Source organism: Bombina bombina, chromosome 6, assembly GCF_027579735.1.
Source record: "Bombina bombina isolate aBomBom1 chromosome 6, aBomBom1.pri, whole genome shotgun sequence".
Taxonomy (NCBI): Eukaryota; Metazoa; Chordata; class Amphibia; order Anura; family Bombinatoridae; genus Bombina; species Bombina bombina.
Genome location: NC_069504.1, coordinates 736,224,783 through 736,241,728, shown reverse-complemented (window position 1 = coordinate 736,241,728; position 16,946 = coordinate 736,224,783). Strand labels below are relative to the sequence as shown.

The window sequence follows — 16,946 nt, the reverse complement described above, 5'->3', positions numbered from 1 at the left end:
AACTATGTCCATCGCCGCTACCATTAAGCCGATTACTTCCATGCACTGAACCACCGTGGGGCGCAGAATGGAGTGAAGAACAAGGCAAGCATTTAGAAGTTTTGATAACCTGGACTCCGTCAGGTAAATTTTCATTTCTATAGCATCTATAAGAGTCCCTAGGAAGGAAACCCTTGTGAGAGGAGATAGAGAACTCTTTTCTTCGTTCACTTTTCACCCATGCGACCTCAGATATGCCAGAACTATCTCAGTATGAGACTTGGCAATTTGAAAGCTTGACGCCTGTATCAGGATGTCGTCTACATAAGGAGCCACCGCTATGGCTCGCGGTCTTAGAGCCGCCAGAAGTGAGCCCAGAACCTTTGTAAAAATTCTTGGGGCTGTAGCCAACCCGAATGGAAGAGCTACAAATTGGTAATGCCTGTCTAGAAAGGCAAACCTCAGGAACCGATGATGATTCTTGTGAATCGGAATGTGAAGGTAGGCATCCTTTAAGTCCACTGTGGTCATGTACTGACCCTCTTGGATCATGGGTAAAATGGTTCGAATAGTTTCCATCTTGAATGATGGAACTCTGAGAAATTTGTTTAAAATCTTTAGATCCAAAATTGGTCTGAAGGTTCCCTCTTTTTTGGGAACCACAAACAGATTTGAATAAAAACCCTGTCCTTGTTCCATCCGCGGAACTGGATGGATCACTCCCATTACAAGGAGGTCTTGCACGCAGCGTAGGAATGCCTCTTTCTTTATCTGGTTTGCAGATAATCTTGAAAGGTGAAATCTCCCTTGTGGAGGAGAAGCTTTGAAGTCCAGAAGATATCCCTGAGATATGATCTCCAACGCCCAGGGATCCTGAACATCTCTTGCCCACGCCTGGGCGGAGAGAAAGTCTGCCCCCTACTAGATCCGTTGCCGGATAGGGGGCCGCTCCGTCATGCTGTCTTGGAGGTAGCAGCAGGCTTTCTGGCCTGCTTGCCCTTGTTCCAGGACTGGTTAGGTTTCCAGGCCTGCTTGGATTGAGCAAAAGTTCCCTCTTGTATTGAAGCAGAGGAAGTTGATGCTGCACCTGCCTTGAAATTTCGAAAGGCACGAAAATTAGACTGTTTGGCCCTTGATTTGGCCCTGTCCTGAGGAAGGGTATGACCCTTAACTCCAGTAATGTCAGCAATAATTTCTTTCAAACCAGGCCCAAATAAGGTCTGCCCCTTGAAAGGAATGTTGAGTAATTTAGACTTTGAAGTCACGTCAGCTGACCAGGATTTAAGCCATAGCGCCCTACGCGCCTGGATGGCGAATCCGGAATTCTTAGCCGTTAGTTTAGTCAAATGAACAATGGCATCAGAAACAAATGAGTTAGCTAGCTTAAGTGTTCTAAGCTTGTCAATCATTTCAGCCAATGGAGCTGTATGGATGGCCTCTTCCAGGGCCTCAAACCAGAACGCCGCCGCAGCAGTGACAGGCGCAATGCATGCAAGGGGCTGTAAAATAAAACCTTGTTGAATAAACATTTTCTTAAGGTAACCCTCTAATTTTTTTTATCCATTGGATCTGAAAAAGCACAACTGTCCTCAACCGGGATAGTGGTACGCTTTGCTAAAATAGAAACTGCTCCCTCCACCTTAGGGACTGTCTGCCATAAGTCTTGTGTAGTGGCGTCTATTGGAAACATTTTTCTAAATATAGGAGGTGGGGAAAAAGGCACACCGGGTCTATCCCACTCCTTACTAATAATTTCTGTAAGCCTTTTAGGTATTGGAAAAACATCAGTACACACCAGCACTGCATAGTATTTATCCAGTCTACACAATTTCTCTGGCACTGCAATTGTGTCACAGTCATTCAGAGCAGCTAATACCTCCCCAAGCAATACACTGAGGTTCTCAAGCTTAAATTTAAAATTAGAAATCTCTGAATCAGGTTTCCTCGAGTCAGAGATGTCACCCACAGACTGAAGCTCTCCGTCCTCAGGTTCTGCATATTGTGACGCAGTATCGGACATGGCTCTTACAGCATCTACGCGCTCTGTATCTCGTCTAACCCCAGAGCTATCGCGCTTGCCTCTTAATTCAGGCAATCTGGCTAATACCTCTGACAGGGTATTATTCATGATTGCAGCCATGTCCTGCAAAATAATCGCTATGGGCGTCCCTGATGTACTTGGCGCCATATTAGCGTGAGTCCCTTGAGCGGGAGGCGAAGGGTCCGACACGTGGGGAGGGTTAGTCGGCATAACTTCCCCCTCGACAGAACCCTCTGGTGACAATTCTTTTATAGATAAAGACTGATCTTTACTGTTTAAGGTGAAATCAGTACATTTAGTACACATTCTCCTATGGGGCTCCAACATGGCTTTTAAACATAATGAACAAGTAGTTTCCTCTGTGTCAGACATGTTTGTACAGACTAGCAATGAGACTAGCAAGCTTGGAAAACACTTTAAACCAAGTTAACAAGCAATATAAAAAACGTTACTGCGCCCTTAAGAAAAACAAATTGACAAAATTTGAAATAACAGTGAAAAAAGGCAGTTACACTAACAAAATTTTTACAGTGTATGTAACAAGTTAGCAGAGCATTGCACCCACTTGCAAATGGATGATTAACCCCTTAATACCAAAAACGGAATAATAAATGACAAAAACGTTTTTAAAACCAGTCACAACTGCCACAGCTCTACTGTGGCTGTTACCTTCCTCAAACACGACTTTTGAAGCCTTTTGAGCCCTTCAGAGATGTCCTGTATCATGCAGAGGGAAGCTGAATGTCTCTGTCTGTAATTTTTGCTGCGCAAAAAACGCTAAAAAAGGCCCCTCCCACTCATATTACAACAGTGGAAAGCCTCAGGAAACTGTTTCTAGGCAAAAATCAAGCCAGCCATGTGGAAAAAAACTAGGCCCCAATAAGTTTTATCACCAAACATATATAAAAACGATTAACATGCCAGCAAACGTTTTATATTACACTTTTATAAGAGTATGTATCTCTGTTAATAAGCCTGATACAAGTCGCTATTAAATCACTGCATTTAGGCTTAACTTACATTAATCCGGTATCAGCAGCATTTTCTAGCAAATTCCATCCCTAGAAATATGTTAACTGCACATACCTTATTGCAGGAAAACCTGCACGCCATTCCCCCTCTGAAGTTACCTCACTCCTCAGAATATGTGAGAACGGCAGTGGATCTTAGTTACTTCTGCTAAGATCATAGAAACCGCAGGCAGATTCTTCTTCTAAATACTGCCTGAGATAAAATAGTACGCTCCGGTACCATTTAAAAATAACAAACTTTTAATTGAAGAAAGAAACTAACTATAATACACCACTCTCCTCTTACTACCTCCCATCTTTGTTGAGAGTTGCAAGAGAATGACTGGATATGGCAGTGAGGGGAGGAGCTATATAGCAGCTATGTTGTGGGTGATCCTCTTGCAACGTCCTGTTGGGAAGGAGAATATCCCACAAGTAATGGATGATCCGTGGACTGGATACACTTAACAAGAGAAAATAACATTTTATCACTTCTTTTACTTTACCCTTCCTATAACTTAGAGTAGGCAAAGAGAATGACTGGGGGGTGGAGTCAAGGGAGCTATATAGACAGCTCTGCTGTGGTGCTCTTTGCCACTTCCTGTTAGCAGGAGGATAATATCCCACAAGTAAAGGATGAATCCGTGGACTCGTCGTATCTTATAGAAGAAAATAAAAAAACAATAAAATCACACAAAATAAAAAAACCTACCTTTACAAAAAAAAAGAGAAATTATTAAAAAAAAATAAAGATTATTCCTATTCTAATACCCTTTTTTTAAAAAAAATGAAAAAAACAGAATTTATGTTTACCTGATAAATTACTTTCTCCAACGGTGTGTCCGGTCCACGGCGTCATCCTTACTTGTGGGATATTCTCTTCCCCAACAGGAAATGGCAAAGAGCCCAGCAAAGCTGGTCACATGATCCCTCCTAGGCTCCGCCTTCCCCAGTCATTCGACCGACGTAAAGGAGGAATATTTGCATAGGAGAAATCATATGATACCGTGGTGACTGTAGTTAAAGAAAATAAATTATCAGACCTGATTAAAAAACCAGGGCGGGCCGTGGACCGGACACACCGTTGGAGAAAGTAATTTATAAGGTAAACATAAATTCTGTTTTCTCCAACATAGGTGTGTCCGGTCCACGGCGTCATCCTTACTTGTGGGAACCAATACCAAAGCTTTAGGACACGGATGAAGGGAGGGAGCAAATCAGGTCACCTAGATGGAAGGCACCACGGCTTGCAAAATCTTTCTCCCAAAAATAGCCTCAGAAGAAGCAAAAGTATCAAATTTGTAAAATTTAGTAAAAGTGTGCAGTGAAGACCAAGTCGCTGCCTTACATATCTGATCAACAGAAGCCTCGTTCTTGAAGGCCCATGTGGAAGCCACAGCCCTAGTGGAATGAGCTGTGATTCTTTCAGGAGGCTGCCGTCCGGCAGTCTCGTAAGCCAATCTGATGATGCTTTTAATCCAAAAAGAGAGAGAGGTAGAAGTTGCTTTTTGACCTCTCCTTTTACCAGAATAAACAACAAACAAAGAAGATGTTTGTCTAAAATCCTTTGTAGCATCTAAATAGAATTTTAGAGCACGAACTACATCCAAATTGTGCAACAAACGTTCCTTCTTTGAAACTGGATTCGGACACAAAGAAGGCACGACTATCTCCTGGTTAATGTTTTTGTTAGAAACAACTTTCGGAAGAAAACCAGGTTTAGTACGCAGAACTACCTTATCTGCATGGAACACCAGATAAGGAGGAGAACACTGCAGAGCAGATAATTCTGAAACTCTTCTAGCAGAAGAAATTGCAACCAAAAACAAAACTTTCCAAGATAATAACTTAATATCAACGGAATGTAAGGGTTCAAACGGAACCCCCTGAAGAACTGAAAGAACTAAATTGAGACTCCAAGGAGGAGTCAAAGGTTTGTAAACAGGCTTGATTCTAACCAGAGCCTGAACAAAGGCTTGAACATCTGGCACAGCTGCCAGCTTTTTGTGAAGTAACACAGACAAGGCAGAAATCTGTCCTTTCAAAGAACTTGCAGATAATCCTTTCTCCAAACCTTCTTGAAGAAAGGATAGAATCATAGGAATTTTTATCTTGTCCCAAGGGAATCCTTTAGATTCACACCAATAGATATATTTTTTCCATATTTTGTGGTAGATTCTTCTAGTTACAGGCTTTCTGGCCTGAACAAGAGTATCAATGACAGAATCTGAGAACCCTCGCTTAGATAAGATCAAGCGTTCAATCTCCAAGCAGTCAGTTGGAGTGAGACCAGATTCGGATGTTCGAACGGACCTTGAACAAGAAGGTCTCGTCTCAAAGGTAGCTTCCATGGTGGAGCCGATGACATATTCACCAGGTCTGCATACCAGGTCCTGCGTGGCCACGCAGGAGCTATCAAGATTACCGATGCCCTCTCCTGATTGATCCTGGCTACCAGCCTGGGGATGAGAGGAAACGGCGGGAATACATAAGCTAGTTTGAAGGTCCAAGGTGCTACTAGTGCATCTACTAGAGTCGCCTTGGGATCCCTGGATCTGGACCCGTAGCAAGGAACCTTGAAGTTCTGACGAGAGGCCATCAGATCCATGTCTGGAATGCCCCACAATTGAGTGATTTGGGCAAAGATTTCCGGATGGAGTTCCCACTCCCCCGGATGAAAAGTCTGACGACTCAGAAAATCCGCTTCCCAGTTTTCCACTCCTGGAATGTGGATTGCAGACAAGTGGCAGGAGTGAGCCTCCGCCCATTGAATGATTTTGGTCACTTCTTCCATCGCCAGGGAACTCCTTGTTCCCCCCTGATGGTTGATGTACGCAACAGTCGTCATGTTGTCTGATTGAAACCGTATGAACTTGGTCTTTGCTAGCTGAGGCCAAGCCTTGAGAGCATTGAAAATCGCTCTCAGTTCCAGAATATTTATCGGGAGAATAGATTCTTCCCGAGACCAAAGACCCTGCGCTTTCAGGGGTCCCCAGACCGCGCCCCAGCCCACCAGACTGGCGTCGGTCGTGACAATGACCCACTCTGGTCTGCGGAAGCTCATCCCCTGTGACAGGTTGTCCAGGGACAGCCACCAACTGAGTGAATCTCTGGTCCTCTGATCTACTTGTATCGTCGGAGACAAGTCTGTATAGTCCCCATTCCACTGACTGAGCATGCACAGTTGTAATGGTCTTAGATGAATTCGCGCAAAAGGAACTATGTCCATTGCCGCTACCATCAAACCTATTACTTCCATGCACTGCGCTATGGAAGGAAGAGGAACAGAATGAAGTATTTGACAAGAGTTTAGAAGTTTTGATTTTCTGGCCTCTGTCAGAAAAATCCTCATTTCTAAGGAGTCTATTATTGTTCCCAAGAAGGGAACCCTTGTTGACGGAGATAGAGAACTTTTTTCTACGTTCACTTTCCACCCGTGAGATCTGAGAAAGGCCAGGACAATGTCCGTGTGAGCCTTTGCTTGTGGAAGGGACGACGCTTGAATCAGAATGTCGTCCAAGGTACTACTGCAATGCCCCTTGGTCTTAGCACCGCTAGAAGGGACCCTAGTACCTTTGTGAAAATTCTTGGAGCAGTGGCTAATCCGAACGGAAGTGCCACAAACTGGTAATGCTTGTCCAGGAATGCGAACCTTAGGAACCGATGATGTTCCTTGTGGATAGGAATATGTAGATACGCATCCTTTAAATCCACCGTGGTCATGAATTGACCTTCCTGGATGGAAGGAAGAATTGTTCGAATGGTTTCCATTTTGAACGATGGAACCTTGAGAAACTTGTTTAGGATCTTGAGATCTAAGATTGGTCTGAATGTTCCCTCTTTTTTGGGAACTACGAACAGATTGGAGTAGAACCCCATCCCTTGTTCTCCTAATGGAACAGGATGAATCACTCCCATTTTTAACAGGTCTTCTACACAATGTAAGAATGCCTGTTTTTTTATGTGGTCTGAAGACAATTGAGACCTGTGGAACCTCCCCCTTGGGGGAAGCCCCTTGAATTCCAGAAGATAACCTTGGGAGACTATTTCTAGTGCCCAAGGATCCAGAACATCTCTTGCCCAAGCCTGAGCGAAGAGAGAGAGTCTGCCCCCCACCAGATCCGGTCCCGGATCGGGGGCCAACATCTCATGCTGTCTTGGTAGCAGTGGCAGGTTTCTTGGCCTGCTTTCCTTTGTTCCAGCCTTGCATTGGCCTCCAGGCTGGCTTGGCTTGAGAAGTATTACCCTCTTGCTTAGAGGACGTAGCACTTGGGGCTGGTCCGTTTCTGCGAAAGGGACGAAAATTAGGTTTATTTTTGGCCTTGAAAGACCTATCCTGAGGAAGGGCGTGGCCCTTGCCCCCAGTGATATCAGAGATAATCTCTTTCAAGTCAGGGCCAAACAGCGTTTTCCCCTTGAAAGGAATGTTAAGCAATTTGTTCTTGGAAGACGCATCCGCTGACCAAGATTTTAGCCAAAGCGCTCTGCGCGCCACAATAGCAAAACCAGAATTTTTCGCCGCTAACCTAGCCAATTGCAAAGTGGCGTCTAGGGTGAAAGAATTAGCCAATTTGAGAGCATGAATTCTGTCCATAATCTCCTCATAAGAAGAAGAATTATTATTGAGCGCCTTTTCTAGTTCATCGAACCAGAAACACGCTGCTGTAGTGACAGGAACAATGCATGAAATTGGTTGTAGAAGGTAACCTTGCTGAACAAACATCTTTTTAAGCAAACCTTCTAATTTTTTATCCATAGGATCTTTGAAAGCACAACTATCTTCTATGGGTATAGTGGTGCGTTTGTTTAGAGTAGAAACCGCCCCTTCGACCTTGGGGACTGTCTCCCATAAGTCCTTTCTGGGGTCGACCATAGGAAACAATTTTTTAAATATGGGGGGAGGGACGAAAGGTATACCGGGCCTTTCCCATTCTTTATTTACAATGTCCGCCACCCGCTTGGGTATAGGAAAAGCTTCGGGGGGCCCCGGGACCTCTAGGAACTTGTCCATTTTACATAATTTCTCTGGAATGACCAAATTCTCACAATCATCCAGAGTAGATAACACCTCCTTAAGCAGAGCGCGGAGATGTTCCAATTTAAATTTAAATGTAATCACATCAGGTTCAGCTTGTTGAGAAATTTTCCCTGAATCTGAAATTTCTCCCTCAGACAAAACCTCCCTGGCCCCCTCAGACTGGTGTAGGGGCACTTCAGAACCAATATCATCAGCGTCCTCATGCTCTTCAGTATTTTCTAAAACAGAGCAGTCGCGCTTTCGCTGATAAGTTGGCATTTTGGCTAAAATGTTTTTGATAGAATTATCCATTACAGCCGTTAATTGTTGCATAGTAAGGAGTATTGGCGCACTAGATGTACTAGGGGCCTCCTGTGTGGGCAAGACTGGTGTAGACGAAGGAGGGGATGATGCAGTACCATGCTTACTCCCCTCACTTGAGGAATCATCTTGGGCATCATTTTCTCTAAATTTTGTGTCACATAAATCACATCTATTTAAATGAGAAGGAACCTTGGCTTCCCCACATACAGAACACAGTCTATCTGGTAGTTCAGACATGTTAAACAGGCATAAACTTGATAACAAAGTACAAAAAACGTTTTAAAATAAAACCGTTACTGTCACTTTAAATTTTAAACTGAACACACTTTATTACTGCAAATGTGAAAAAGTATGAAGGAATTGTTCAAAATTCACCAAAATTTCACCACAGTGTCTTAAAGCCTTAAAAGTATTGCACACCAAATTTGGAAACTTTAACCCTTAAAATAACGGAACCGGAGCCGTTTTTATATTTAACCCCTTTACAGTCCCTGGTATCTGCTTTGCTGAGACCCAACCAAGCCCAAAGGGGAATACGATACCAAATGACGCCTTCAGAAAGTCTTTTCTATGTATCAGAGCTCCTCACACATGCATCTGCATGTCATGCTTCCCAAAAACAAGTGCGCAATAGAGGCGCGAAAATGAGACTCTGCCTATGATTAGGGAAAGCCCCTAGAGAATAAGGTGTCCAATACAGTGCCTGCCGGTTATTTTACATAGTTCCCAAGATTAAAATAATTCCTCAAGGCTATGGAGTATAAAATATGCTTATATATAAATCGTTTTAGCCCAGAAAATGTCTACAGTCTTAAAAGCCCTTGTGAAGCCCTTTTTTTCTTTATGTAATAAAAATGGCTTACCGGATCCAATAGGGAAAATGACAGCTTCCAGCATTACATCGTCTTGTTAGAAATGTGTCATACCTCAAGCAGCAAAAGTCTGCTCACTGTTTCCCCCAACTGAAGTTAATTCCTCTCAACAGTCCTGTGTGGAAACAGCCATCGATTTTAGTAACGGTTGCTAAAATCATTTTCCTCTTACAAACAGAAATCTTCATCTCTTTTCTGTTTCAGAGTAAATAGTACATACCAGCACTATTTTAAAATAACAAACTCTTGATTGAATAATAAAAACTACAGTTAAACACCAAAAAACTCTAAGCCATCTCCGTGGAGATGTTGCCTGTACAACGGCAAAGAGAATGACTGGGGAAGGCGGAGCCTAGGAGGGATCATGTGACCAGCTTTGCTGGGCTCTTTGCCATTTCCTGTTGGGGAAGAGAATATCCCACAAGTAAGGATGACGCCGTGGACCGGACACACCTATGTTGGAGAAAACACCCTAGATAAATAAACAAGCCTAATCTAGAATAAACTAACAAGGACCATTAAAAGGGCCTTTTGTAGGGCATTTCCCTGAGATAAACAGCTCTTTTGCTCCAAAAAAAATATACAAACACCCTCTAACACTATACAAACCCCCACCACCCGAACTACCAAGGGCCCTTAAAAGGGCTTTTTGCAGGGCATTGCCCTGACATAAACAGCTGTTTTGCTCCAAAAAAAATGCAAACACCCCCTAACACTATTTACAACCCCCAAACTACCTTTTGGGAGGTCCTTAAAAAGGCCTTTTGTAGGGCATTGACCTGAGATAAACAGCTCTGTAAGTGAATTGTCAGGGGGTTAGTATTAGGCTTCTTTAGGGGTTTATTGGGCGAGTTTTATTTGTTAGTTTAAATTATATATTTTTTTAATTTGACAGGTAAGTTTTAATTTGCCAGGTAAGTTTTAATTTGACAGGTAAGTTTTAAATGAATTTAAGATAGGGAAATTGTAATTTTAATATAAAGTTAAAGTGGCGTTAGATTTAGGGGTTACTAGTTTAAATTAGTTTATTGCAATGTGGGGGGGGGGGGCTTTCGGTTTAGGGGTTAAAAGTTTTATTTTGTATATTTTGTTGTGGGGGGGTTTAGGGGTTAATAGGTTTATTATAGTGTTTTGCTGTATAGGGCTTAATAACTTTAGTATAGCGGGGGCGATGTGGGAGGACGGCAGTTTAGGGGTTAATAACATTAGTATAGTGGCGACGATATTGGGGAGCGGCAAAAATAGGGGTTCATTTTTTTTAGTGGCGGCGATGTCGGGAGCGGCTGATTAGGGGTTTATACATTTCTATTATAGTGTTTGCGATGCGGGAGGGCCTCGGTTTAAGAGTTAATAGGTAGTTTATGGGTGTTAGCGTACTTTTTAACACATTAGTTATGAGTTTTATGCTACAGCATTGTAGCCTAACACTCATAACTACTGAATTTAGATGGCGGTACAGATCTTGTCGTTTTAGGCTGTAAGGCTCGCTTTTTAGCCTCACCGCGAAACTCGTGATAACGGCGCTATGGTAATCTCTTTAAAAAACTTAATTTTTAGGAGTGCGATACTGAAGCTGTAGTACAGGCTTAAAGGCTTGCGGTACACCTATACAGACAAGACTTGTAATGGCTGCGTTAGGGAAAATTATGCGTTATGGGTCACAACGCTGCTATTTGACTCATAATGCAAAACTCGTAATCTAGGTGACTGTTAGGAGATTTTGCACATTTTTGTTTTAATTTATTTTTTAGATTATCTACAGCGGATTGGGATAACACTTCACAAGATAATACTGCACAAGGATTAACCATTCAGTAGTGCGTAAAAAATGTTATTGTATTTTTTTATTGCTTTTTTATTGCAATTTCCACTTTTTATTTTAATTTTATATTTTTTTTTCCCCAAAGTGCACTATAAGACTTATGTAAATCATTATTGGATTCAAGTTTTTGTTTTTATTTAGACACACCCCTATCACCCGAGGATCACTCTAGGATTTAACCTTAATATTAAGGTTTTATTTATTGGATATCGGGACTTATCACTAAACTACTGCTTTGTTTATCTATTTATTGTATATGTAGTTAATGTTTTCCTTTGTAACAATAAATGTATAAACATTTATATTTATTAGGATTGTCACTGTTATTTATTAGAATTGCCTCATACTATGCTAATTTGTTCTATATTCTTGATCTGTAAGTTGATCTATCGTAGTGAGCATGTATGAGTACCGTAGATACTAATGTATAACGCAAGATTTTTGAGACAAAAAATAAGATAAATTGGAGGGGTCGCAGTATATTCGAGACATTTCATTTTATCTGATTTGATGCTGCCTTTAAGATGTGCACTAAACATGTCCCAAACATTATCAAGCCAGAATTTCACTCTGTCTTTGTCCATCCAGCCTTTTGGTTGAACTCTAACGATGAAAGATGGTAATTTCAAATTTTTGCAGCACAATTTTTCACTTAAAATAAACCAGTGTTTTCAATTTTGTGTCATCAGCCATGCAGGACATAACAATTGCGAATTGAGTTTTCTTGCGACCGGTTTCCTGCTGAAGCTACAAAATTCAAATTAACACCAAACTTCTTGAGTTTCAATGCTTGGAGACGTATAGCATATAAAGTTTATTCCAGTTTTGCATATTACGGTACAGAGATTATATTACTGTACTGTACACAGACTGCTGAAATTTCCTTTAATTACCGTAAATCATCAAAAATGAATTTCAAAAGACACCGCTCTTCATAAGATGCTAACTTTTACCAATACTCTTACAAAGAGGATTATATAGTAATTCTCCACAGCAGTTCTATATTACATGGAAACAATATATTAAAGAACTTAAAGGGACAGTCTACACCAGAAAGTGTATTGTTTAAAAAGATATATAATCCATATTACCCATTCCTCAGTTTTACATAACCAATACTGTTATAGTAATACACTTTTACCTCTGTGATTACCTTGTATCTAAGCCTCTACAGACTGCCCCCTTATTTGAGTTCTTTTGACAGACTTGCATTTTAGCCAATCAGAGCTTACTCCTAGGTAAATCGACAGGTGTTAGCACGATGTTATCTATATGGCACACATGAACTAACACCCTCTAGTTGTGAAAAATCTCAAAATGCATTAAGTTAAAAGGCGACCTTTAAAGGCTTACAAATTAGCATATGAGCGTAACCAAGTTTAGCTTTCAACTAAGAATACCAAGAGAACAAAGCAAAATTAATGATAACAGTAAATTGAAAAGTTGTTTAAAATTGGATGCCCTATCTGAATTATGAAAGTTTATTTTTGACTAAACTGTCCCTTTAAATTTCTTCATTTCTCCGCCTACCTCCTAGTAGAGAAAGCAAAGAATTACTGGGGGGAATAGGGGAAGTCGGAGGGATACTTAATGCTTTGGCTGGGGTGTCTTTGTCCTTTCCTGATGGCTAGGTGTTGTATTCCCAACATTAATGAATGAATTTTTGGGCTCTCCCTGTAATTAGAAAGAACATTGGTGAATACTGTCCCATAACAGTGATAATGTCTGAGATAAACATATGTGTCCACTGTTTATGATGTACCTCAAGAAGGTGTACCTTGTAAAAGCCTGTACATGAAATATCCTCACTTATCCACCCACTCTAGTGTGTTTAAAAACTAGAGTTAATACTACTTCCAGTAGAGAGCCCATCCAGTGATGTGCAAGCAACTGCAGGCGATCTGTATGTGGAGTATGACAAAGACCTAACAGGATGAGGCTAAGGGACAGGTCCCTGCAACAACTGTAGTAGGCTTTTAACTTCCATCCATAGGGTGAAATTATGTTAACCCCCTCTGTCTTAATAGAAAGTCTCTGAAGAAGAAATGTGCCTCAAATCTCAAATATTGTTAAATATCCTCTCAAAAGACTGGGAATGAAATTTTTGCAAATATGCTCTAAAAAAAAAAAATATATGCATACCTGACAAATTAATTTCTTTCATGATGGAGTCCAGAAAATTAATACATTGGGGGCTTAATTTCCCTGTGCTCCAGGAGGGTAAAAGAAACCCATACATTATAGAGTAATATAAAACTGTCCCTGGGACCCTATAGGCTTGCAACCTATACTTTTAAATGGAAAATACTTTACATTTCAACTTAATGACAATGCACATTCAAAATTCTTATGAAAACGATGCATAATCAGTGAGACAAATGTTTGAGGACAAGTGTCAAAATTAAACATCAGACATTAGCCAGGAATAAAGAGACCTGAGATACATATAATACACATTTTATGTTGAGAGACACAAATCTTTCTTTTATCAATTTATTCTTTTAATAAAAGACTACTTAGATGGACTATTTTAATACCAACTCACTATGAATATGTTTTCTCTCCATTAATTGCAGAGGAAACTGGATCAATAAAAACAGCTAGCTAGGATGCTGCCAACATTACCAGTCTAAAAGATTAGTACTGTTTAATTAGTCTGCTGAAATTTCTTCGCATTATGCAGTCCACGCAATATTAGTAAATATGTTTAAATGTTTAGCGCTGTTTCGAAAAAAAAGATGGACCCTAAACTTCATCTCCAGTCGTCTTCTTCCCCATAGATTTTTTTTTTATCACACTTGTGCCCATGCTGTCGAACGATGTCACAATGTTATGCGTTTCCAACCTTGCATGCGCAATGTATGAATGCAATATCAGAAGAGCAAGGACGCATATTTAGTAATACACAAGCTATTCGGGCTGCAACTTTGTGCATTCTTTTACTGATATTAAGTTATACATACTTACATTGTGATTGTATTTACTTCTTATTAACTGTCTGTGAAGAAGTAAATGCACCATTGGAATATGTTTCTTTGTGTTTCACTTTAACACCTATAATACCAATAGAAAAGCTTTCTGGGATGCTACTAATTTACCCAGACTGCGGGACCTGAACGAAAAGTGCTTTACACTTGTGAGTGTGTTCATGTTTGTTTACTATCTCTGATTGTTCCCTGATGTATGTTTTACGATTGATGGTTAAACCTATATGAAATTATATTAAACCCTATATATGTCCTTCTTGATTCAGATGTACATGCAATTGTAATCAACCTTCTAATTTACATCTATAATCAATTTTTCTTCATTCTCTTGGTATCTTTTCTTTAAAAGCAGGGGTGTATGCTTACGAGCTGGCCCATTTCTGGAGCGCTATATGGCAGCAGTTTTGCAAGAATGTTATCCATTTCTAGGAGCACTAGATGGCAGCATTTTTATCTGCATTGTAGTGCTTCAGATGCCTACCTAGTTATCGCTTCAACACAGAATACCCATCAAAATGAAGTAAACTTGATAACAGAAATAAAAAGGAAACGTTTTAAAAATTATATTCTCTACCTGAATCACGATAGAATTTTTTAATATTTCATAGCCCTTTAACCCAATAATGATTATAGAGGAGCTGCAACGCACTCTTTGAAGAACATTCTTTTTAGAGTATTACATCTGTGGCCTTTTCTGGTTTCTTTTCTGTGTATCATTAAACCGCTGCTTCTTTTCTTACACACTTCGCCACCTCTGAAGCAGCGAAGGGAAATCACAGACAGATTGCTCGCTTCTGGGTGATTGACACTCCCTTATCTTTTGCCACTCGTCTTGCGAGTGAAGGGGCAGGAATTGCACACTAAATGAACAGATCCGCTGCACGTATGTAGCGAAGGTCAGAAATAATCAAGTCACGGCCAACAAAAATTTGATTAGCCACTAAATAATTACAAATTCTGAAATGAGTTAAAAAAAACTGGTACTCCATTCAAGGAAGAATTAAAAACTTAGCAGAGATACACAGGTAGTAGGAAAAGCCAAGCATGTGAAAGACAAGGGATTGTGCATTCAAGTAGATTATTGTACAAGATACGGCAAGATGTAGTGGAATCTTGTATCACAGAAAAGAGAAAACACTAAACATTGCAAAAAAACAGAATCATTTTCCTTTACAGGTAAAAAGTAGTAAACAAGTATACCTCCTTATTAAAACATTGTAGAAAGGGATACATAAGTCTGAAGAAGGATCTAGGACTTTGGTTATCTGGACTGTGATTTTGATCTTTTCCCCATCTGTTCGCCTCACACTCTCTAGCTCCAGATTCTGTAGCAGAAAAAATTGTGAATTATCCAAATTATAACACAAAAAACAACAAATATCAGGGAGATCTAAGCATAAGTTAATATAAGAAATTAAAAATGTAATCATTTAATTATACTGCATAAATGAAATTTTAGACAATGTTCAAATCATCATTAAACCGAATGTAATTGTGACAAACCATCAACACAGAAGTTTACAAGTTCCCCAAATCTATGGTAGAACTTCATAATGCTAGATATCCATTTATTCTAAAAAGTTAAAATAGCAACACAAATAATTTTACAAAATGAAGATACAACAAAAGCACTGATAAAAGTATTGTCTATTTAACTGTTTTTCCTAATTCATCACACTACAAAAATAATTCAAGGGCTTTCTTTGGCTGTATACTGTATATAATATTGTTTAAAAAAACATATAGACCTAGATTATAAGTGAATTGCAAAAAATAAAATTTAAGCTTACCTGATAAATGTCTTTCTTTCCGGACATGGAGAGTCCAGCACATCATTCCAATTACTAGTGGTATATTCACTCCTGGCCAGCAAGAGGAGGCAAAGAGCACCCCATCAGAGCTGTTAAGTGTCACTTCCCTTACCATAATCCCCATTCAGTCGAAGGAAAAAAAAAGATAACACAAAGGTGAAGAGGTGCCTGAGGTTTAGCAAAAAATACTATCTAATCAAAAGGGTGAGGTTGTGGACTCTCCACGTCCGGAATGAAAGAAATTTATCAGGTAAGCATAATTTTCTTTTCTTTCCTAAGACATGGAGAATCCACAACATAATTCCAATTACTAGTGGGAACCAATACCCAACCTAGAAGACACAGAATGAACAGGGAGGGAAAACAAGACAGGCAGACCTAAACAGAAGGCAACACCGCTTGAAGAACCTTTCTCCCAAAAGAGGCCTCAGCCGAGGCAAAATTATAAAATTTGGAAAAAATATGCAGAGAGGACCATGTTGCAACTTTGCAAATCTATTCCACAGAAGCTTCATTTTTGAAAGCCCACGAAGAGGAGACACCCATAGTGAAATGAGCTGAAACTCGCTCAGGGGGCTGCAGTCCAGCAGTCTCATATGCAAACCAGAGGGCCTGTAGGTAGAATTTTAGAGCGTGCACAATATCCAAGTTATGTAACAGATGTTCCTTATGAGAAGAAGGATTAGAACAAAGAGAAGAAACAACAATTTCCTGAGTAATATTTCTATCCGAAACCACCTTAGGGAGAAACCCCAATTCAGTACGAAGGACCGCCTTATACGCATGAAAAATAAGGCAAATTAAAACGCAGTGTAGAGCCGAGAGTTTAGAAACTCTGCGAGCAGAAGAAACAGCAATAAGAAACAAAACTTTCCAAGATAACAACCGAATATCTACAGAATGCATTGGCTCAAACGGAGTCTGTTGCAAAACTCTAAGAACTAGGTTAAGGCTCCAAGGAAGAGCAAGAGTTTTAAACAAAGGCCTGATTCTAACCAGGGCCTGACAAAAAGATTAAACATCTGGCACATCCGGCAGATGCTTATTTAAAAGTATAGATAATGCAGAAATCTGACCTTCAGA

General features: G+C 40.2%; 1 protein-coding gene across 1 annotated transcript in view; it reads right to left on the bottom strand.

Moving 5' to 3' along the window:
- Positions 1-16,946, bottom strand: part of PIWIL2 (piwi like RNA-mediated gene silencing 2) — a 1,312,150-nt gene that overhangs the window by 1,154,883 nt on the left and 140,321 nt on the right. The window contains exon 4 of the mRNA XM_053719412.1: positions 15,253-15,377. Coding sequence (XP_053575387.1) covers positions 15,253-15,377 — 125 coding nt within the window. The remainder of the gene's footprint in view (positions 1-15,252; positions 15,378-16,946) is intronic.